Here is a 24,050-nt window from a genome sequence, read left to right on the forward strand (position 1 = left end):
CCTAATCCACAATATGCCCTTACCTATTTGCCCTAGCAATGGATTAACTTAATAAACATACCTATGCAAAGGTATCATGGTGTATGCTACTTGCAGATGACATTGTGTTGGTTGATGAGTGACACAATTTGAGCAAAAACTTAATTCCATTTATTCCAAACCACTTCCCTAAAAAAAGGACACTAACTTAACCACCTAAGCTGAAACCTAAGAGTTAGAGATAAGAGGATAAAGAGGATAAGTTCACTAATGGATTAGCAGCTAGCCACTAAACTAGGAGTCAGTTTGACAATTTGACCGCAACTTTTTACTCGAAGATAAGATAGGAAGATGGGATAGGATTACACACTTACCCCTCGACAATGAGACAAAATAATGTATGAATACTGAGCTTGACATATGGATGAATACTAAGAATCTAAAGGTTTTAAATTAAGAAGAGTGAGAACCAAATATGTGGAATAAAGTTTAGCAAAGATATAAGGGTAGATGATGTTATGGTAAAATTGAAAGATCAAATCATATCAAGGAAAGATCATTTTCAATATCTTGGATCAACCATCTAAAATGATGGGAACATTAATGAGGTTGCTACTCATAGAATTAAGGCATGATAGTTAAAATGGAAAAGTGCATTTGGTGTTTGATGTGATAGTTAGATTTCATTAAAGCTGAAAGAAAAATTTTATAAGACAATTATAAGACCAACTTTGTTGTATGGCACATAATAAAAAAATATTAGACAAAAATTCAGCAAACAATAATAAAAAAAAATTCTACAATACAAGAGGATAGGAACATGCCAAACAAAATTGTTGAGAATCCCACATCGCCTTCACAAGGGAGACCTAGGCTATATATAAGGAGGAGGATCCCTCCACCTGTTAAGCTAGCTTTTCAGGTTGGAGTTTTACCTCTAACTTTTCACATAGTATCAGAGCTAACCCTTGGCTGTCGTGGTCATGGACCAGTACCCTGCCTGATCACTTGGGCATGTATCAATTACTGGAGAAACTTCAGCGTGGGGGGCAGTGTTGAGAATCTCACATTGCCTCCACAAGGGAGACCTAGGCTATATATAAAGAGGAGGATCCCTCCACCTGTTAAGCTACCTTTTCAGGTTGGAGTTCTACCTCTAACTTCTCACAAATATATATATATATATATATGTGCAAAAATATAACTCACCTTTTACATATCAAGAAATAATTTTGATAAGAAAAGTATTAATATATATTTTAGAAAACTGTAGTCATAAACAAGTACAAAATTTGTGAAGTTCAAAATTCTTGCAATAGAATAGTGTAGTGGAATTAATAAAAGTATATCTAAAAAATAAGAATCAATTTTGGGAAACTAAAAAGTAATAGGATACATTTGAACATGTTTGGCAAGTGCCATTGTTAGACATGATATGGCACCTTCAGGAAAATGTCTATACTCCTTGGGCTTTAACAGAGTAAAACTGAAAAAAAAAAAAAAATTAGTTCTGTATGTTCTTCATGCTAACTACTGCAAGATATATGCCATATCATAGTTGATTACAATACATCCCCAAAACCTGCTGAAACATGCATAGTATATATTGCCCTAAACAGCCCTAAAATTATGCTTCTAATTGTTCTAGATCTTCAAACAACAGAAATGTCAGGAATTGAGTAGATATAAAAGTGAAACATTATAGCATATAATGCAAGGCCTATAGCTACAGACAATAATAAATGATGAAACTTGTCCATATTACCCTTTTTTAATAGGTGCTCATGTGTGTATGAAAATATAATTTTGGAAGTAAATTATCTTGCTTGTACGAATTATGATAATGGCAGATATCTATACCAGGCCATATGCTTGGGGTGACGCAACTTCCAAGAAAGAGAGATGAAAGACTGGATCAAATTGAGAAATTGTGGAACTAACAAATTTTCCATATGCCATGCCCGTAGCTGCACCAATAAAGAGAGATGGAGCATAGTAGCCTCCTACTAAACCAGAGGCCCTGCATAAAGAAGTTGCAACTATTTTGACTGCAACCAGTTGAAGCAAGAGGTCAGCAGATAGGCCTTTCGCAAATGGTCGGGATTCTAGAAGAATGTCAACGTTCTCAAAGCCCCAGTAGAGGATTTCTGGATATGCCAAGGCTATCAGCCCAACAGCTAATCCACCTAATACAGGGAAAATGTCCTTTGGAATGCCAATGAGTTTCTGAACATTGTTGACATTCACCAGCATAAACGATGTGCACCTAGATAACATCAATGATACCAAGCCACAGAGAACACCCAGCAAAAGATACAGTGGAAGTTCTGAAATAAGTTAAGTAAGTTTCAGTTCCACAAACCTTATCCACTAAACAAAAACTTAAAATATGTAGTTGTACCTCCTAACTGATGACTAAGTAAGAAAGTGTTTATGCTAAGAAGCTCAAATATGGACCCTGAAGGCAAATACAGACAGAAACATATAGAAAGCTCTATTTACAATGAGAAGAAATATTTGAGTTTCAGAATTCCAGAAATTAAAAAATCTTTTAGTGAAGATAGATTCATCAGTATAAATTCATGATTTTAGTGCAACACTGAACTTTGCATACATACATTAATAAGAAAAAAACTATATATGTATATTTTGGATAATAGAAAGAAAAGAAGGCAGTCAATAAAGTAAAATTAAAAGCATATGAAAATATGCACCATCAACTTGACCCAAAAGATGAGGAAAGACATACAAACTTACAATAGCAAGAGAAAGGTGGGAAAAAAAAAGAAAAAGAAAAAAATATTTACCTAAAAGACCAAATGGTGTTGGTAAATGAGGAAGCAATCAAGGAGAAATAAAATGACTATTTCTCTATATTATTCAATGAATATGGAGATGCCAAGATTACACTAAGGCAACTTGGTAAACATAAAGAAGATGGGAATCACTCATTTTATGGATGAATTAACCTAAATGAAGTGAAGTAAGTCATCATAAAGAATGAAGAATGATATAGCGATTGAAAAGAATAGTATCTCATAGAAGCCTGGAAATGTTTGCAAGAAGAAGGCATTCTAAAGTTGGAGAAATGTGATCCTTAAATCAAAGAGGATACTTTGCCAATGGAGAAAATTCACTCTAGTGCCCATTTATAAGAACAAGGGAAATGTTCAAAATTAGGAAGATTATAGAGAAATCAACTTAAAGGTCGATATTATGAAACATTTTTTTATAGATAATCTGTACTATGAAACTTTAGGAGAAGGAAATTGAGTAGAGATTAAGAAAAAAACCAAAAGTCTAGAAAAACTAATTTATTACCAAGCCCAATAGGTCAACAATGAGACCTATTGGCTTGTAAAGGCATTTGACAGAACGGTGTAAAGGTAAACAAAAGGGTTTGGATATGATGTCTACAGACTCGGAAAAAGACTATAATAAGGTCCCAAAAGGGCCTTGAGCCCCCATCTCATTACTCTAGTAAAGGATGAATTAACCAAGGACGTCCAAGAAGAGGAGCCTTACTTTATGTTATTTATAGATAACAAAAGAATACTAAGCTCAACTTTTGAAGGGACACCTTAGAATCCAAAGATTTTGAGTCGAAAAGGTCAAAAACCGAATATATGTAAGTTAAGTGAAAATAGAAATGTGAATGATTTTAAGATGACTTGAAGAGGAAGTTATTCTAAAAAATTACATCAATTTAGATATCTCAAATTAATTGTTCAAAACGAAAAAAAGACTATGGAGGATATCACTCACAAATTCAGGGCAGGGTGGTTAAAGTAGAGAAATTGATCTAATATTTTATACAATTGGAAAATTACTTCAAAACTAAAAGTTTTATCAAATGGTTATAGGATGACCTCTATTGTGTGACATAGAATGTTGGGCAACTACACGCTAATATGTGCAAATATGAGAATAGCCAAGTTATAAATGCGTGAAACATTTCAGATGGCTTGGAAATGCAAGAAAAAGATCAATAAGTGCACCCGTGAAGAGAGTCAATGGAGTGGAAGAAGTTTGTAACAAAAATTATAGAGAAAATTATGTAGACCAGGAATTTTTATGGGATTAAGGAAGCAGGAATAATGGGATAAGGGTGATATGTGGGAGGAGTCCAGCTCCTTGGACAGAAACCTGAAAGTTTCAGATATCTGACCCTAAATATGAGGTAAAATACTAGAAGGTATTAAGACTGAATAAACTTCATTAAACTCTGCTGATGGTACATAGAAAACCCCTATTTATTGACTCCTTTAGGTTCTAGAACAGACTGGAGTTCTAACAAACTTAATAAATGACTTTTGACTAACTTTTTTACTACTTTTGACTGCACAGACCCCTAGTTGCGGGAATTAACTTTCTCAATACTCTTTAATTGACTGATTTTATGGATAGGTTAAAGCACTGAAATTCTACACAAATCTAGACTCTTAATTAACAGATAAGAAAGAAATTTATTATTATTCTCCATTAGAAAAACTGAAGAAAACTTAGTGTTAACTCTTAAAATGTTGAGAAAATATTACGCCACACTTCCCATACACATAAAGTAAGTGTTTGGCACATATGTGCAACATGAATAGGTCCTTTGAAGTGTCTATGCTTCTTAGATAGTACCTGAATAAGAAGATCGGGTTACATCTGGTGCAGGCTACCTTTGAAGAAAATACACCTTTCGTAATTTTTGTTATAAAATAATATATATTTACATCTAAATTTGCTACCATTTGGATTACCTTATTGAGGATCTTTTACCAGACTTGTCAAAATAAAGAAATAAATAAAATCATTAACAATCTATTTTGGAGGGTTGATAAGTATTTGATCCCTCTTTGATTGATAATGGAATTAGACAAATCAATATTTTGGTACTTACCCATTGGAGAACGAAAATCATATCCTGGCACTATAAAGGCTGGTTCAGATCCAAGACCAATTTGTGTTACCACAGATGCTATCACTGAACTGAGTATGACCATAGAAGTTGCATTTGTAAGTGATGAGGATGATTCTTCTGTTGATGGCCATAAGACTGACTCTACAGCGAAAAAGCAACCAGCAACAGCAGCATTGAATCCTGAGCACAAATAAAAATCAATAATACCAGAATTAGTAGTAAGATTAGGATACAACTTTTCCATAGGTTAATTAATTGTTGCTCTTCTCTGTCTGTAGATCAACCTGGTGTCCTTTCCCTTCAAAGAAATGATATATCTAAACACATTTTTAAATGAATAGAATGAGTATGAAACATACCCAGTAAGGGACAAACTCATACTCGTGCCACATTCAAACATCCCATGATGCACAACAATGCGCAAGCACACAACTGATACTTGGAAACATAGCAGGTATCCCTGCCCATTCCAACACAGGCTGCTGCACAGGCACACAAGCTATGGACATATAGCCCATATCTAAATATATAACAGGACTAAGAGAAGGCTCACTAGACTAGTAGAATCCCACTGGCATAACAGAGGTGCATAGGTCTCAATACTGCCACTTCTTTCGTAAAACAAACATCATACAGTTCATGCTTCATAGATATGCATTGCTGCAACATATACAAACATGCTCAGTGCGACACCCTGTACCTTGTTTAAGGTTTAAAAAGAGTTTAGGGTTTGAATGAAAAGATAACTAAGCACATACTGGACATAATATTGCTAGGTGTTGTGAAAGGATAGCAACGGTGTAAAAATTATTTTTTGGCTAAAATATGTGGGAATTGGATTAGTGGCTAAACAAGGAGATTAAAGGGCTAATTAAGATTTACTTAGTGGAAGCTTCAGCAACTTAACCAAAATCTCGAACACTCTGGAAGCTGGAAAGACCACCTAGAACAAGTTATTCTGTCACAAAAATTGCTGAAGCAAGTATTGATGTGTTGAACAAAGGAATTGCCACCACAAGGGCGGCATGTAGCAGCCAAGGAGCATCTGCCTAGAAGCAGCTTCAACTGCTTATTCAGCCTCTCTTGCCAAAGCAGGTAAGGTGTTGCACAAGGAAAATGCTATCATACAAGAGATAGGTGCAGCCACTGCGGCTGCCACACACCCAGCTGCTTCAGCATCCCGGAATAACTATAAATAGGCCCTCAATATCTCATGTTCAGGAGAAGGAAGTAAGAAAGGAAAGGCTGATGCGAGGGAAAGAAAGAGGAGGAGGGCAGAGAGAAAGAAGGAGGAGAAAAGAAAGGAAAAGTAAATAAAAGCTGAGAATGTAACTTGACTCTGCTGAAAGCTTGAGGAAGCTAAGAATTTGAGTAAGTGCATGTTAAGGATCATTTATGTCAGCATTATGCATGAACTTGTTTTATGGAAGCTTTCTGTGCTTTAATGCATTAAAGCATGAGCATATCATTGTTTGTGTGGGCATTGTGAGAATGCTGCATAATGATGAGTTCAGAAAAAATAAATGAATGTTGCATATATTTCTTATAATTCATTGATCATGGTAGTACTAGTTCCAACCAGAAGATATTCCAGCAGCTGAGCCAGCAGCCACAAGAGAAAGCTTCCGTTGAGCATGTCTATCAAACAAGGAACCAACTCCCTTGGCAATGGATGCACCTATCTCAACACTTGGACCTTCTGGTCCCAATGAATTCCCCGTCCCAAGGGTAACACTTGCAGCCACTGTCTTCAAGATTGGTTCTAGAGCGGCCTTTAAATTAGTAGAAGTAAAACTTTTTGTAGGACCCTCTAGGCTACCACGAAGAGCATTCAAAATGCCAACAATGAAACCCCCACAAACTGGTACTGCAATTACTCTTTCCAATACTACTTGAATGGGCTGTTCTCTTAACCATGTTGCACCTCTATATGGGATCCCATCCCAAAAGAAATCCCGTATTTCATGCACCTAAAACATAGCAAGATCAATAATTCTTGAGAATAAACTTAATGCAGCATATAAATTAAACTACTATTTAACTGTTGATTTTTTTTTTTTTTTTGAGTGAAAAAGTATCCCAGTAAATGCAAATTAATTTTATGAGAAATCTAAAAAATACAACACAGAACAGTCTTCAAGAGCCAACATAGCTGCTTGACCAGATTCTGATTTAGACCTTATTTTTTCACATAGATTATCTTCAAGTATGCAGCTTATACATCAAGTTTCTCATGCTAGGGCCATAAAGGTTAGTTTCATAGACAGTACCTTTTCTTTGTCAGGAAATTCATTCGTTTGGGTCAAGGTCAAAGCTAAAGAAATTTTAAAAGGAATCTCCAATTCTTTGGCCAGTCTCGGCCACCAATTGCTGCGACTCTTCAAGTCCATTACAACCGCTCGAGGTCTTGAAGATTTGAATATAATTCCATGTTGAGATATAACAAAATGGAGGAGAATGGAAAGGGAACCTGAATGAAATGGAAACACACCTAAAGATAGTAAGAATTCAAGGAAGGGGGGGGGGGGGGGGGGCGCGCGAGAGAGAATTATAGATAACAAGGGGAGAAGAAAAGAGACAAAAAGATTGGACAAAAAAAGAGAGCTTGCCAATACTAAGGGTGCAGTTTAGGATTTCCAATCTTGCTCGATTATGGGAGGTAAGAAATGAAAGAGAATGAAGATGGTGAAAAAAGAAGGGAAATTTCACCACCAAGGTGGAAAAGTAAGCTTTTCCAGGTCCTCTCAAAATTTTGCTGTGTGTAGGCTAAACCCCTTTTATGAGGACTATTTTAAAACACAAAATTGGAACCATCCTGAAAGCTTTGAGAGGAAATACAACAGTAAGAAATTGCTTTAACTTAAAAATATCTGAAATTGATATTCATTAAATCTTTGGCACAATCACACTATAAAGGATAGGTTTCCACCACAAACATTCAATCTTTATCAGAAAGTAGGCGCTATTTTTTCAAATTTAAAGAATTAAATTTGGATCCTTCTGCAAAATTTAGGGGGGAGAGAGAGATACCATCTCTTTATTGACCAAACAACTCAACTCAATTTAAACCATGATAAAATCTCCTTGGACATGTTTGGCTGAGCATATCAGGAATAAGGAAGAACGAGTCTCATTACTTGATGCATAACCCAAATCCAATGTTTTGCCTTAAAATCTTCATAATGTCATTGTTATAATATCTTCAGAATATTGCTAGAATATTTTATAGACCTTTATATTTTTTGTAATATTTCCATAGTTGTGTATTACCATCTTAGATTATTGTTTATTACCCTTTTAAGTTAGTCAAAGACCTATATATACCCATTGTATAACTTCTACATTACAATAACAAGAATACAATATTCTCTTACTTTAACATGGTATCAGAGCCTTGTTGATCTGTGAGTCTCATGTTTTCTCAAACATAAGGCTGATTATGTTCGAAACCAATCTCCAGTATTAGTCATTATTTTGTTTCAATCCATTTTTGTTCAAGTTGGTCCTTAGTGTCTCTGTTTTGTTTCGTTTAGTGTTTGTTTTTATTTATGAGGCATAGTTATTAAAACTGAAACAGACAAGTCAGCAAGCTGGCCCAGTTTGGGAAAAAGACGGGAAATGTTTACAAATCAATCAAAAGCAGCCAGTATTTTGTGAATTGGAAAACCAAATAAACAGGCTGATGTCAACTTTTATCCAAACTCCAAAGTACTGAATAGCTTACAAATTTCAAATATGAGGTTTCTTTAATAAATGGCAATTAATTTTTATAAGAAAAAAAAGAAAAAAAACCAGTGTTCTAAAACGCGCTAGGCGCTAGTCAGGCGCCAAACTGAGACCAAATTACTGTTTTATAAATTGAAATGCATATTATCCCAAATGCACATACATATATCTATATATATATAAATTTTCCTCTATTTATATATATATATATATACTAGGGATAACCTGTGCCTGAAGGCACGATACAACTAAAAAAAATTGAACATTAAATTTGAACGCGAAATAATGAAGCATTGAACTTGGACACGTACTAAACTGAAAGCCTAAACTCGTTTATATCATGTATCTGAAGGCAATGTATATAGTTCTTAAACACAAAATTATCAAAAAATAAATATAAACATGCCTAAAGGCACAATGAAAATAATATAAGATTAAAATGCAATAATGTTCCCTAATATTGCAAAAACAAAAATGGTAAACACTGAACAAAAAACAGAAATTAAAGTTATTATATACTTTTTAACGTTTTATAATAAAAAGAAAAAAAAATACTACATTTATATAATAAAACACATCAGTAAATGCTCTACAATCTGAACTAATTAAATTAAAAATTAAATATCAAACAATACATACCAGCCGCCGACGAAGACCCTTGGAGCTCTCGACCGTCGGGGGCTTCAAGGGCCCCCCTGCTAGCCCTCGCAATGCCTCACCCCCATCCGCCGTCGCCCCCTCCCCCCCCCATTGTCGTCTCACCCCCCCCCCCCCCCCCCAATGTTTAGAATATATGTATTTTAACAATCACATTAAAACGATAAAATTAAAATCGGAGCACAATTTTATAGAAATAAAATTAAAACCAAAATCAAAACCTGGTATGAATAATTATCACTTCGAAAGTCCAAAGATAAATTTATGCAAAAAAAAAACAAATTTCCACAGATAACAAAGACATAGAAAGTGAAGATTCACCAAAAAATTTTAAAATACAACATAGAATATTATACTCTCTTAAAAAGGTGCAAAAAAAAAAAACATAAACTTTCTTACTATATTACACATAAATGTTAAAACAATCCCTTTCTTTTTAAATAACTCTAAACAAATAGTCTTTTCCATCCCAAACCAATTTTGTTAGATAACTCCACAACAAATCACCCTTACTCTCACTTTTCTTTTAAACGGTTCCTAAAATGCATTCAGTGCAATAGCAGTAGGAAGAAAGAGGCTTTGGAGATTTGGGCACAGTTAAATGGCAAAAGTATTTAAACTTTCATTTAGTGTCTCTGTTTTAAACAGTTCCTAAAACCATTTTTGTTTAAGTTGGTCCTTAGTGTCTCTGTTTTGTTTCGTTTAGTGTTTGTTTTTATTTATGAGGCATAGTTATTAAAACTGAAACAGACAAGTCAGCAAGCTGGCCTAGTTTGGGAAAAAGACGGGAAATGTTTACAAATCAATCAAAAGCAGCCAGTTTTTTGTGAATTGGCAAAACCAAATAAACAAGCTGATGTCAACTTTTATTCAAACTCCAAAGTACTGAATAGCTTACAAATTTCAAATATGAGTTTTCTTTAATAAAAGGCAATTAATTTTTATAAGAAAAAAGGAAAAAAAAAAAAAACCAGTATTCTAAAACGCGCTAGTCGCTAGTCAGGCGCCAGATTGAGGCCTAGTGCCTAGGTGGTGCCTCGGAAAATTACTGTTTTATAAATTAAAATTCATATTATCTCAAATGCACATTCAGATATCTATATATATATATATAAATTTTCCTCTATTTATATATATATATATATAAACGGATACCTAAATATATATAAACAAATACCTATATATATATGTTGGATCATGAGGATATCCGAGACTAAGGCAGTGGAGATTTAGTATAATATAGAACCTTCCTTCTAGGGATATCGACTCTAGTTAGGATTAATTCCTAAACTAAAATTAGGATCTTTCTTAAAGGGCTGTATATATCTTTCCTTTCTTGTTGTTGATTATGTTTCCTTTGTTGTGGTATTTCCTCTCTATAAAAGAGCTAATTGTGTACATAGTTTGCATGAATGAGATTATTGATTCTCTCCTAAGTTTTACATGGTATCAGAACCTCGTTAATAGGCTGATACACTAAACCCCTAGTGCCTTCATTGCACCAGCCGCCCCCTTTTTCATCGGGTTCTTTCACCGCCGTTTTAGTATGTTTGAGTGCCTTCATTGCACTGTCTACCTACCAGCACCGCCACAGCCATTCGGTTCGCCGCCATCAGATCGGTCGACCACCGGAGACCCGTCGCCGCCGGAGCCTTCACGTGCCCCCACGCGTTGCCGTCCAGTTCGTCTCCGACCCCACTCGCTGGCTCGTTCGCCACCCTCTTGCCTCCAGTTGCTCCATATTAGCCCTTCGACATTTTTTTGGCCCATCCTTGGTGTCGAAATCCTTGTGTTCAACGTGCCTTCATTGCATTAGATCTCTTTCTCACAAACTGAAACAATCATGTTGGGAAATTTAGTAGTGACTCCAGATCTGGAAACTGTAAAATCGACTTCAATGGCTCAATCAATGGAAGCCGGAATTGGATCAGGGATTGGAGAGCCACCCGGAATCCACCAATCCTACCGATTAGATGATAGGAATTTATTTACAATGGGCCCAACTAGTACAAACATTCCTCAAGGGTAAGGGAAAAATCAGCCATCTGACTTCGGCTCCTCCAAAACCGAAAGATCCTGTACTTCTAGCATGGGAGATAGAAGATGCTCAAATCATGTCATGGTTTTGGAATGCCATGCAATCCGAGGTAAGTAAAAACTACATGTTTTTGGGTTCGGCTAGAGAGATTTGGGAAACCGTAAGGCAAACTTACTCCAAAATCCATGATGCATTAGTTATATTTGAGGTTAAAACAAAACTTAGTAGCACTAAACAAGGGGGCATGAGTGTTACCGAATAATATAATAGGATGCATGGGTTATGGCTAGAGTTAGATCATTATCTGAATATTAAAATGGCATGTGTTGGAGAAACTCGGAAAAAGTGATAAGAAGAATCAGGAGATCATCTAGAAGTTGCTCCAGTTTAAAAATAGATAATTCCAAGAGTTTAAATGTTGTATTTTGAAATTGTAGATATTGTTGTATAAGTTTGAATTTATTTCCTAAGTTTTAGGAGATAAAATTTCCTAATTTCTAGGAAGTAGATAGTTTATATCTTCTCCTAAATTGTAGGAGAATTATTAGCAGCTAGGGTGTATATATTTCATTCGTGCCTATAGGATAATTATTCAAGCTTTTTCAGCTATCTCAAGCATGTTTCATGGTATTAGAGCCTACTCTTCGATCCTAAAGCAGCCTCTATTATATTTTTTCATCCATACCTTGCTTCATCAAGCAGTTTTATTTGTTTCTTCTGTTTGCACCCTGTTTCGTCAATGGCTGATACTCAACCTAATCCCACTCTAACCGAGGCTTCTGTCACAAGTTCTCCGATAAATCTGCCTGTTCCATCTTCAAGTTTTGCAACAAATCTTTCCAGCAACTCAATTGATCATCTTCCTATATAGATTACTCACCATAAGTTGAATGGAAGTAACTTTAGGGAATGATTTCAGTCGATTATGCTGGTAATCAAGGGAAAAGGCAAGGCTGGTTACTTAACCAGCTCTACTCCTCCTCCATCGAGCACAACAGCCACATATGGTACCTGGGAAGCCGAGAATTCCACCATAATGGCCTAGCTGATCAATTCGATGGAGCCTAGAATAGGAAGAACTTACCTATTCTATAAAACCACAAAGGAGACATGAGATTCGGTCCAAGACATGTACTTAAATTTGGAGAACTCATCTCAATGCTTTGAGATCAGATCTGTCATTAGGATCACACGACAAGGTAATCTAAATGTTATTGATTACTTTAATGTTTTGGTTGAACTTTGGCATGAGATGGATCTGTTTTACACTATTAATTGGGAATGTTCTGCGGATAGTACAAAGTATAGTAAGATGATTGAGAAAGATCGAGTATTTGATTTCCTACATGGTCTTAACCATGATTTGGATGAAGTAAGAGGTAGAATCTTGGGTACAAAACCTCTGCCTTCACTTCGAGAAGTTTTTGTTGAGGTACGGAGAGAGGAAAGCCGAAGAAAGGTAATGCTAAATCAGCAAGGTGAGTCCTCTTTAACTCACAAAAATTCTGCTTTAGCAAGTTTTAAACAAGAAGAGAGTCAATCAAGGAATCTAGGATGAGAGAAGCAGTGGTGTGACCACTGTAAAAGGCCATATCATACCAAAGAAACATGTTGGAAAATTCATAGGAAACCGACTAACTGGAAGCTAAGAGGAAAAATGGAGAGTAGAAGGACTGCCTACATAGCTGATGCACCAAAGGAAAAAGGAAACAGTACCAGCCTTAACCTATCAGAGGAGCAGATTTAGACCTTGTATAAGTTGTTGAATCAAGGTACATCCTCTCCAAGTCCTCCTATGGAAGCTACTGCTTTACAAGGTAATCCCCATTACTCTCTAAATTCCAGCAAACTCTCTAAGAATACATGGATAGTAGATACAGGTGCTTCCGACCATATGGCATGTTTAACCTGTTCAATGACAGAATACACCCCTTGTGACAACCCTATAAATATTTCAATGGCTGATAGTACCACTTCTCCAACCAAAGGACATGGAACAGTTTGTATTTCTGGTTTAACACTTAAATCAGTTTTACATGTTCCTGGTTTAAGATACAATTTATTGTCAGTCCATAAGATTACTCAAGATATGAATTGCTGTGTGACCTTCTTTCCTTCATATTGCTTATTTTAGGACGAAGTATCGGGGAGGATGATTGGCAATGCTAAAGCTAAGGATGGGCTTTATTATTTGACAAAGGATAGGATTTTTTCTTCTACAAATAAGGTTGTTTTGACAGCCACAACTGATGCCAAGGTTTTGTTGTGACATAATCGTTTAGGTCACCCAAGTCTTCCTTATCTTAAATTCTTGTATCCGCATTTTTTCATCAATAAAAATCAAATTTTCTCGTGTGAACAGTGTACCATTGCCAAACAGTCTCGTTCTTCTCATCCAATTCAATCCTATAAGCCATTCAAACCATTCCATTTAGTTCATAGAAATATTTGGGGACCATCTAAAACCCCTAATATTTCTGGTTCTAAGTGATTTATAACCTTTATTGATGATCATTCTAGGGCATGTTGGGTGTACCTTATGAGGGAAAAATCTGAAGCTTGCAACATTTTAAAGAAATTTCACAAACTCATCTTAAATATGTTTCAAACTTCCATCCAAATTCTTCGTATTGATAATGGTCAAGAATATTTCTATCACGACCTTACCAATTATCTATCCGAACATGGCATTCTACATCAAAACTCTTGTTCATACACACCACAGTAAAATGGTGTCGTAGAAAGAAAAAACCAGCATCTTCTAGAAATGGCTCGAGCTATGATGTTCACCACCCATGTCCCACATTTCTATTGGGGGGGGGGAAGCAGTCCTTACAGCCACATATTTGATCAATAGACTTTCCTTAAAGACCCTAAAATTTCAGACCCCTCTTGCTGTTCTTTGTTCTCTTTACCCAACTTTGAGCCACTTACATTCTCTTCCTCCAAAAATTTTTGGCTACACTGTGTATGTTCACAATAATCAACTCAACCGTACCAAGTTGGACCCCAAGGCCCTTAAATGTATCTTTATTGGGTAGTCTCTCTCGCAAAAAGGTTACTGGACCGTCCTGGCCCCATCCCTCATGGCCCAATCTAGCTCCTCCCTCATAACCCAATCTCGGCCCCATCCTAGTCCTGCGCCAGCCTGCAGCAACATCATTGCAGCCTCTACTGGGTATCTGCGTGCCCATCCCAGATCCCATCCTCATTAATGACGGATCTCATCCACATTAATGAGGGTCCCATCGACACCATGCTACCACCTGGGAACCTCTATCAGCGCCAAATACTCAGTCCCTTCACCTGCAAACGCAAGACGCATGCATGTAGGAGGGCATTTTCTCCTCTTATATGAGTTAACTCTCTTCAGAGCCAATGTATGTTTTGCCCTCTGACCTACTGATACATCGCCATTTCTTTACTCTCTTACGCACTCAAGAGTCGGAGTGCTTGCAGGTGCCAGTTGCCCCCTGGACGGACCAGTCGTCGGAGCCCGCTCCCTACCGTTGCGATCCAGTCTCTTGCCGCTCCCTTTGGTCAAGACGGAACATCTAACGCTCATCAAGCCAACCCCATCAACTTATCATGGTGCGAACTAGAAGCGCTCATGCCCAGGAGCCAAACGACACCAGCCGTCTCCCACAAAACCCAGCTGTCATAGAAGTCCTCCTCTAGACTATCCAACAACTCCAAAACCAAGTTGTTGAGTTGACCTGAAACCAGCAGCGCGACCAACCCAATGAGCGGGTTGACTACGATGCAGAAGGTAGTCGCCACCAACACCATCAAGCCACCCACACCCCTGTTCCTCTGCCTTTCGCGTCCTTGTATTCCCAAAGTCATCATTTCTCAGAGTTCATCATGGTCGTCCCTTTACTCGATGGTTTCCGGCTCCCTAACACTTTGGAGCCTTACGACGGCACCATCGACCCTCAGGAGCATCTCACCATATTCAACGCCACAATGCTACTAAGCAGAAGCTCGGACTCGATCATGTGCTGGTCCTTTCCTAGCACGTTGAGGAAATCGGCTATGTTGTGGTTCTCATCCCTGGAGTCGAACTCCATCCATGACTTCCCCGATCTAGCCACTCACTTTCTCACTCATTTCTCCACCAGCTGAGCTCACCATAAGACGTCAGCCAGTCTCATCAAGTTGAAGTAAGGAGAACATGAACCACTTCGGGCATTCATGAAAAGGTTTTTTCAGGAGGCCCTTCAGATTAGAGACCTCAACCCGGCAGTCTCCTTACACGCTATCATGGCCGAGCTGAGAGCAAGTCCCTTCGACGACTCGTTGGCCCAAAAGCCTCCCGCCGTCCTGGACGATCTCAGGACACGCATGGCGGGATACATAAACATGGAGGAGGCATCAGCCGCCCGACATAATGAAGTCGAACTACAAGTACAGCCACAACCGGTCCCCCAGCCAGAACCTCCCTCCAAACGACAACACAACCCTGAGAGGGACTCTGGCCGAAGACAGGAAAATTGAGACCACAACAAAGGGTGGAGGGAGCCGACCCGGGCCCTTGAGTCGCCTTAGTTACGCTACAACGCATACACCCCCCTTACTGCCAGGCGAGATCAGATCTTTCGGGAAGTCTACAACGCAAGGGTTATCCCCCTCTCGGATTTCAATGACCCCCCCCCACCCCCCGATAACACCGACATTAGCAGGCAGTGCGATTACCACCGCATGTTTGGACACACGACTGAAGAATGCGCCGCCCTGAAGGACCAGATAGAGAGACTGGTCAGAGAAGGCTATCTTCGCCAGTATGTTTTCAAAATAGACAGAAGATGGTCCCCACAAGGCGATCCAGACAGGCGAAGGAGCCGCAACCCTCAAAGACGACCAAGAGTCGATGATAGGCAAAACGCTGCTCCACCCTCAACCAATCAAATAGTCGAGGTCATTAACACCATCTTCTGAGGCTTTGCGGGTGGAGGTGAGTCAAGCTCGGCAAGGAAACGACACCTCTAGACCATAATGTCGATAGATAATGTCGAGAAAAAGCCAAAAAGGATGGCCCAACATCCCGTGATCTCCTTCACTGATGAGGACTTCGAGGGCATTGATAAAAACCTCGATGACCTCATGGTAATCTCAGTCATTGCTGTAAACTTTCTTATAAAGAAAGTCCCCATGGATCATGGCAGCTTGGCCGACCTATTATACCTCTCGACTCTTAAGAAAGATGGATATCCTCGAAAAGCAGTTGAGGCCATTCCATGGGAACCTGATTGGCTTTTCTGGAGAGCAGATAGGTATTAAGGGTTACATCGACCTGCTAACTTCGTTTGGGACTCTCCCCCTATCAAAGCAATCACCATCCGGTACCTGGTCGTGGATTGCTAGACACCATACAACGCGCTTCTCGACCGACCCTCTCTCAACATCTTGGGCGCAATAGTATCCAACCCCCACCTGGCCATGAAGTTCTTGGTGTCAGACACCAAGGTTGGGGTTGTTCATGTCGACCAAAAGGAGACTCGACAGTGTTACCACGATAGCTTCAAGGCCCAAAGCCTCGAACCTGGCAAAAACGACAAAGGAAATGAGGCCTATGGAGACGGCAGCCAAGCAGCGGGTACCAGCAACCAAGCTCCCCTCTCCAGCATACACATGGCGGAAATAGACCCACAAAGCAAATAGTCAGATAGCAGTCCCCCAGAATAGGTCATCCGTGCTGACTCCATCTCACCAAGCCACTTGCAACCTCGTTGGCAAAGCTTACCACGTGGTCGAGCCTTCAGAAAGAACCCCCACCCCAGATCATAGAATGCGAACAACCTGCGAAAAATACTGTAGCTAAGCAACTACTTTCCTGTATCATTCCATTAAAAATACGCTTTATTTAACCAAAACACTTGTTTCCACTTATTATGTCCTCACATGACAGACCTTAGACTCCCTTGGTATAGCCCTGACTTCAACTTGCCTTGTATCAAACAGGCACAAAACATAAACAGACCTTGGATCACCTAAGTCTCGCTCGACTGACTCAATACAAGGTACCCAAGAATTCCTCATTTTATCACTCAATACCTTATCCCAGTGTTAAATAGACCAAGAGCTACCTCGGCCTAGCCAAAGCCGCGCCTCAGAATGGGCAGACCCAGTAACCTCATCTCACCTAGCACTTACACCGACGAGGATAAATATCCAAATGTGACACTGGCAAAATTAGCAGAAGCCACAAGGTACTCGGAAATCCCTCATTTTTACTACCCTTAGTTAAATTCAACGCGAGTATCATCAAGACAGGACCTTGAGCCAGACTTGGTCCTTCTTTAAACTGTGCTCAGGACCCAGACCAACATGGTCAGTCCGCCTCGCACGGACCTCGGGCCAACCCTGTCATTGCTCTAGGGCCTCGAGCCAACCTCGACCCTATCGAGCCATGCCTTGTATCAGACAGGCGCACAGGACCTTAAGCCAGACTCGGTTCTCCTTTAAACCGTGCTCGGGACCCAGACCGACATGGTCAGTCCGCCCCAAGCGGACCTCAGGCTAGCCCTGTCATTGCTCTAGGGCCTCGAGCCTGCCTCGACCCTATTGAGCCACACCTTGTATCAGACAAGCGCACAGGACCTCGAGCTAGACTCGGTCCTCCTTTAAACCGTGCTCGAGACCTAGACCGACATGGTCAGTTCGCCCCGCTCGGACCTCGGGCCAGCCCCGTCGTTGCTCTAGGACCTTGAGTCAAACTCGGTCCTCCTTTAAACTGTACTCGGGACCCAGACCGACATGGTCAGTCCGCCCCGCGTGGACCTCAGGGCTAGCTCCGTCATTTGCTCTAGGGCCTTGAGCCTACCTCGGCCCTATCGAGCCACGCCTTGTATCAGACAGGCGTACAGGACCTCAAGCTAGCCTCAGTCTAACATTAAAGTCGTGCCTTGTATCAGATAGGCATGTCGTGCCTTATATCAGATATAGGGTCAGGAATACTAAGAGACGTTATCGCCAAAAAGAGCATACAAGACAAAAAACAAGGTACCCAGAAGACACCTACATTTCATTACAAAACTTACATTTGATTACAAGATTCATATCTGTAGTAATTTTATGTTATACTCGCCTACCACGCTACAACCACTACAAGGCACAAACTCCTAAAAGCGCACCTGAAGTAAAAGCAAGGCCAAGCAGCAGTCGCTACGGGACGCGCTCTCCCTATAATCATCAGTAACAACTTTCCCCACAGGCCGCTTGGCAAGGGCAGAAACTCTTTTTGTACTGCCAGACATCCTGTCCTCGACAAAGAGGTCGGATTCCATCGGTCCGACAGTCGTTCCCAAAGAAAATCCAAGGAGGCTTAGCACCCGCGCGAGGTGAAGATCTCCCACTTTCAACCTAGGAGCGGTCGAGCGACCCCCAATGTCCATCTTGACGACGCCAGCGATAAACATCGAAATAGTCAAATGCAGGAGTACGGTGCTCCCCCCTGGAGGCAAACTCTAAGAAAGCCACATCACCCATTCTAGACACACCGTGCCTCACCCATCCTATTACTGCTCTCGCCCAAGCACGCTCAACTTCGGACCTCTCGGCCCCGCTGTGCCAATTTCAGCCCCACCCGTAACGTCACCAACGAAAGCGCCCCTTTTAAATAAAGAACCCCCACTATAGACCATCATCCTTATTTCCCCAACTTCCCAGGGCCAGGGCACAAAACGAGTGATAACGCTGGAAGAAACCAAGGGCTTCCTTCCCTTCTTTTATAGGCATGGTCACCCAAACAGTCAAAAGGCCTTCATTGTTTCCTAAAAATCAATATGATCAAACTTAAAAAATCGTGCCATTAATACGATCATACCCTCGCCTTGAAAACTGAAAGGACGCCCCCACTATAGCCAATCAACCTTCTCCATGCGCTAAAAAGGAAACCCTGATGAAACATCTCACAAAAAGCAACGAACCCGACGCTGCCACCAAAACGCTACCTCATTTATAACCTTAAATCCTGTGCCACGCGCACAATTCCCTCCCACTCCTGCAAAACCATAGAGCTGAGTCAACAAATGCTTCTTCTCCAAGCCCTAAGACTAGGCACTGACCCCAATGCTGGGATCGCCACAGTAGCCCTTAAGGGCCCTAACCTAGCCAGGAAAAAGCATAATAAACCAAGCCGGAGTAAAGGAGAGTATCCCGAACAACAAAAAAAAGCCTTTTATTTCATTGGCAAAGTCAACAGGCGATAATATTACAAGACCTAGTAAAACCTAGCCGCCAAAAGCACTAGAAAGCCTACACTACTACATAGAAGGAAAAAAGAAAAAGTCAACCCGACTCAGCCCGAGGCTCAACGACATCGGCAGCACCTTCCTCAACCCAGTCCACCTCGGCTCCCGGAATTCCCCTTGAAGCCCCAGCAGTACGCTCCTCTTCGGTCGGATCAACAAGTCGGCCATCCTCGACCCTCATAAAGGGCTTACAAGTCTACAAGTCCAAACTTGGAAATAAAGCCCTAACGTGGAGTAAGGCTTCCTCATAACCCCCCAAATACCCATCTGCAGCCTCCACCATCTAAGCCCTGCCGACCTCCACCTCCGCCTCCATTTAAGTGACCCCGAGTGCCACTTGCAAATGGGTAACCTTTGCCCTTGAATGGTGAAGCTCCGTCCTAGCGTCATCACGCTGGTGGCCAATTTGACCTGTGACCTCATGGTAGCAAACCAGCAATGTCGCCGCCTCCTCTAGCCGCTGGCTCAAGTTGGTCGTCACCCTAGCCACTTCATCCCCCAACTTGCCTTCTGCCGCCTCCTGGACCCATCTTATCTCCTCTCGATGCAATCGTTTGAGGTCAGCCATCTCTGTTTGGAACCCGAACTCCAGCGCACGGCATTCTGCCACCACCCCCAAAGCCCAATCCTCCACCCGATGATACGCCTCCTGTCGATCCTCAGAAGTAGGAGGGTCAGACACACCCACAGAAGGCGTACTAGCAGATGGCCCAACCCCTCCGGCGTCCCATGGGCGTTTCCTAACCGACAACTGCCTCTCATCATTAACAGGTCCCTCAGAATGCAACACCGAGGCGGCACCAGAAGTAGGTGGGAGGACAGACACAACAGAAGACGTAGGATCCCCAGCTGGGGAAGAGGCGCCTCTCCCGCCGGAGTCACTAAAGGCCTCTCTCTTTCCCTCAAGGACAACCTTCAGCATTTCTTTGCTAAGCTGGGGAGCCATTTCGCCTCAAGTAACAATTAAAAGAAAAGACTTAGGAAAGCAACGCGCCCTGGAAGCAAGAAGGAAGAAGTAGCGATGGAAAACCCAGAGGGGACGCACCCTTTATACTGTTCTCATATTGCGCGTCTAAAAGAAAGCAAAACGTCATCAGACACTTAGCAACTGTTAGGGGTAGCCACCTATCGCGCATTCAATCTCTCGAAGGAAATCGTGAGCCGCCGCTCGTACCTATGGCATTGCATCTCCCAAGCATGATGCCCCATATCCTGAAATTCCACGCATTGTATGTCTGAACATAGGGGGACTTCCCTCGCCACCAGATCCGGTCCCAATCTTGCGAGGGTTAAGAGGCCGACCATAACTAGAGCCCCACTCCCAGAAGCATATTCAATCCTTGACGAGGGTAGCTTGATCTTTTCCTCTGCCTGCAGAGTTTGGGTAGCAAAAATCGAGCACGAGCTCGACCATGCCTCGAGTACGTCCCAACAACGGCTCAAAACTCCACCAGTGCACATTCAAGATAAGCCAGCCACCACACCCAGATATCACCTCGGGCTCGGGCATAACGCCTCGAATCTCGAAACCACGCATGCCACGCGCACCACAAATCAAAGCCTAAAGAAAAATGCTTCACTGCAAAAAGCCAAGCGGATTCCAGATGCCTTTAGAACTAGCATCTGTTCGAACGAGGTTATGTGTCAACTCAACCATCCATCTCGGCTAGGTCCTAATGACAATCCAACTCTCCAAAACTAGCGTATGCAACAAATCATCCTGGCTTCCCTTTTCTAGCTCGAACGTTTACTTCTCGAGTATCTGACCTAGGGGGCTGTGGACCGTCCGGGCCCAATCTAGCCCCTCCCTCTCGGCCCAGTCTGGCCCATCCCTCATGGCACAATCTCGGCCCCATCCTGGCCCTGCGCCAGTCTGCAGCAACATCATTGTAGCCTCTACTGGGTATCCGCGTGCCCGCCCCGGATCCCATCCACATTAATTGAGGGTCCAGTCGACACCATGCTACCACCTAGAAACCTCCACTGGCGCCAGATACTCAGTCCCATCACCTACAAATGCACAATGCATGCATGCAAGAGGACATCTCCTCCTATATGAGCCAGCTTTCTTTAGATCCAAGATATGTTCTGCCCTCTGATCTACTGATACACCACCATTTCTTTACTTTCTTCCTCACTCAAGCGTCGGAGTGCTTGCAAGTGCCAACCGCCCCCCGGACAGACCCGTCATCGGAGCCCGCTCCTTGCCGTTGCGATTCCGTCTCCGGTCGCTTCCTTTGGTCAGGAAGGAACAGTTACAAATGCTATAACCCTCTCAAAAGACAAGTCTTGGTCTCCACAGATGACACATTGTATGAAGACCAATCATTTTACCCCTCACCAATTCTAGTTGCTACATCTCCATCCCTCTCGGATCCTACTCCAATTTCCTTCCCTTGATGCTCCTCTACCCCTATGCTCTCAAGGGGGAGAATTTCTGGTCTCTCCGCCTGTTAGGCCTTCAAGTTTTGATAGCATAAGGGCAAATCTTTCAGGCTCTTCTCCTATTTCTCCTAATCCATCTTCTCAACCATCCTCTCAGTTAGAAACTGCAGCTACACCTCATGTTCCAACGCCATATTTAGCAGCTAAACATTCTCTACAAGTGTATTCTAGACGTTCAAAGGCCCATCCTGAGGGACAACAAAACCAATCATCACTTCCAGATGCTAGTCTATCAGAAAACAACGCTGAAAATAAGTCTACTAGCAATGATAATTTGGATTGGGCTATGCCTATTGCTCTAAGGAAAGGGGTAAGATCTTGTGTCAAGTATCCTATGTTTAATCACTTGACTTATGCTAAATTATCTCCTCAATACAAGGGATTTGTTGCAAGTATTGACAAGTATTGTCGTTCCAAGGAATAATCAAGAGGCTATGAGTGATCTTAAGTGGAAAGCTGCAGTTATGGAGGAGATGAGTGCCTTGGTGAAAAATAACACATGGGAGATTGTTAAACTACCTTCAAACAAAATGGTGGTTGGTTGTAGATGGGTTTTCACAGTAAAGCATAATGCAGATGGAAGTGTTGAAAGATACAAGGCAAGATTGGTTGCACAAGGGTTTACTCAAACATATAGGATCGACTATGAAGAAACTTTTCCTTCTGTGGCCAAACTCAACTCAATTCAGGTATTAATTTCCCTTACTGTTAATCTTGATTGGCCTCTACTTCAATTTGATATTAAAAATGCTTTTTTGAATAATGACTTGGATGAGGAGATATATATGAGAATACCCCTAGGATTTGAACAGGAAATTGGCTGTGGAAATGTGTGCAAGTTAAAGAAATCCCTATATGGATTAAAGCAGTCTCCAAGGGCTTGGTTTAAGAAATTTAACATGACTCTCAATCGCTTGGGATATAAGCAAGGGCAAGTTGACCATACTATGTTTATAAAGTCTACAGTAGAAGGTAAACAGGCCATATTAATTGTTTATATTGATGACATTATTGTGACAGGTGATGAAAGATACAAGGCAAGATTGGTTGCACAAGGGTTTACTCAAACATATGGGATCAACTATGAGGAAACTTTTCCTCCTGTGGCCAAACTCAACTCAATTCGGGTATTAATTTCCCTTGCTGTTAATCTTGATTGGCCTCTACTTCAATTTGATATTAAAAATGCTTTTTTGAATGGTGACTTGGATGACGAGATATATATGAGAATACCCCCAAGATTTGAACAGGAAATTGGCAGTGAAAATGTGTGCAAGTTAAAGAAATCCCTATATGGATTAAAGCAGTCTCCAAGGGCTTGGTTCAAGAAATTTAACATGACTCTCAATCGCTTGGGATATAAGCAAGGGCAAGTTGACCATACCCTGTTTATAAAGTCTACAGTAGAAGGTAAACAGGCTATATTAATTGTTTATATTGATGACATTATTGTGACAGGTGATGACTTACAGGAAATTAAAAATTTAAAGAAGCAATTAAAAACTGAATTTGAAGTGAAAAACCTAGGAGTGGGATGTTAGCATGCAGACTGACTGGTACTCCTCTAGAAAAGGGTTGGAATGTTGAAGAAAAAGAAAACACTCTTGTTGGAAAATAAAGGTACCAAAGGTTAGTTTGTAGACTAATTTATTTATCACTTACGAGACTAGACATAGCTTATGCAGTAAGTGTCATAAGTTAATACATGCATTCCCCTACTCAAAAGCATATGAATGCAGTGTTCCATGTTCTAAGATATCTCAAGGGAATGGCTGGGAAAGGGGCTGATGTTCAGGCAAACTATTAAAAGAAAAATTGAATGTTTTGTGGATGCTAATTGGGCTGGTTCATGTGAGGATAACAGGTCAACTTTAGGTTATTGCACCAAGTTATGGGGTAATGTGATAACTTGGAGAAGCAAAAAGCAATCCATAGCGTCTCGAAGCAGTGTCGAGGCTGAATTTCATGCTATTGCTCAAGGGATATGTGAAGTAATTTGGCTGGAAAGGATGATGGAAGACTTGGGGATATCCTTATCTCAACC

The 24,050-nt window shown here is 40.8% G+C and overlaps 1 protein-coding gene across 3 annotated transcripts in view; it reads right to left on the reverse strand.

Moving 5' to 3' along the window:
* Positions 1-24,050, reverse strand: part of LOC127801476 (chloride channel protein CLC-e) — a 53,785-nt gene that overhangs the window by 22,493 nt on the left and 7,242 nt on the right. For all 3 annotated transcript variants that reach the window (XM_052336679.1, XM_052336678.1, XM_052336677.1), the window contains exons 2-4: positions 6,468-6,858; positions 4,868-5,068; positions 1,840-2,306 (exon numbers count right to left, since the gene is read on the reverse strand). In XM_052336679.1, the coding sequence (XP_052192639.1) occupies positions 1,840-2,306; positions 4,868-5,068; positions 6,468-6,858 (1,059 nt within the window). The remainder of the gene's footprint in view (positions 1-1,839; positions 2,307-4,867; positions 5,069-6,467; positions 6,859-24,050) is intronic.

Source organism: Diospyros lotus, chromosome 5, assembly GCF_014633365.1.
Source record: "Diospyros lotus cultivar Yz01 chromosome 5, ASM1463336v1, whole genome shotgun sequence".
Classification (NCBI taxonomy): Eukaryota; Viridiplantae; Streptophyta; class Magnoliopsida; order Ericales; family Ebenaceae; genus Diospyros; species Diospyros lotus.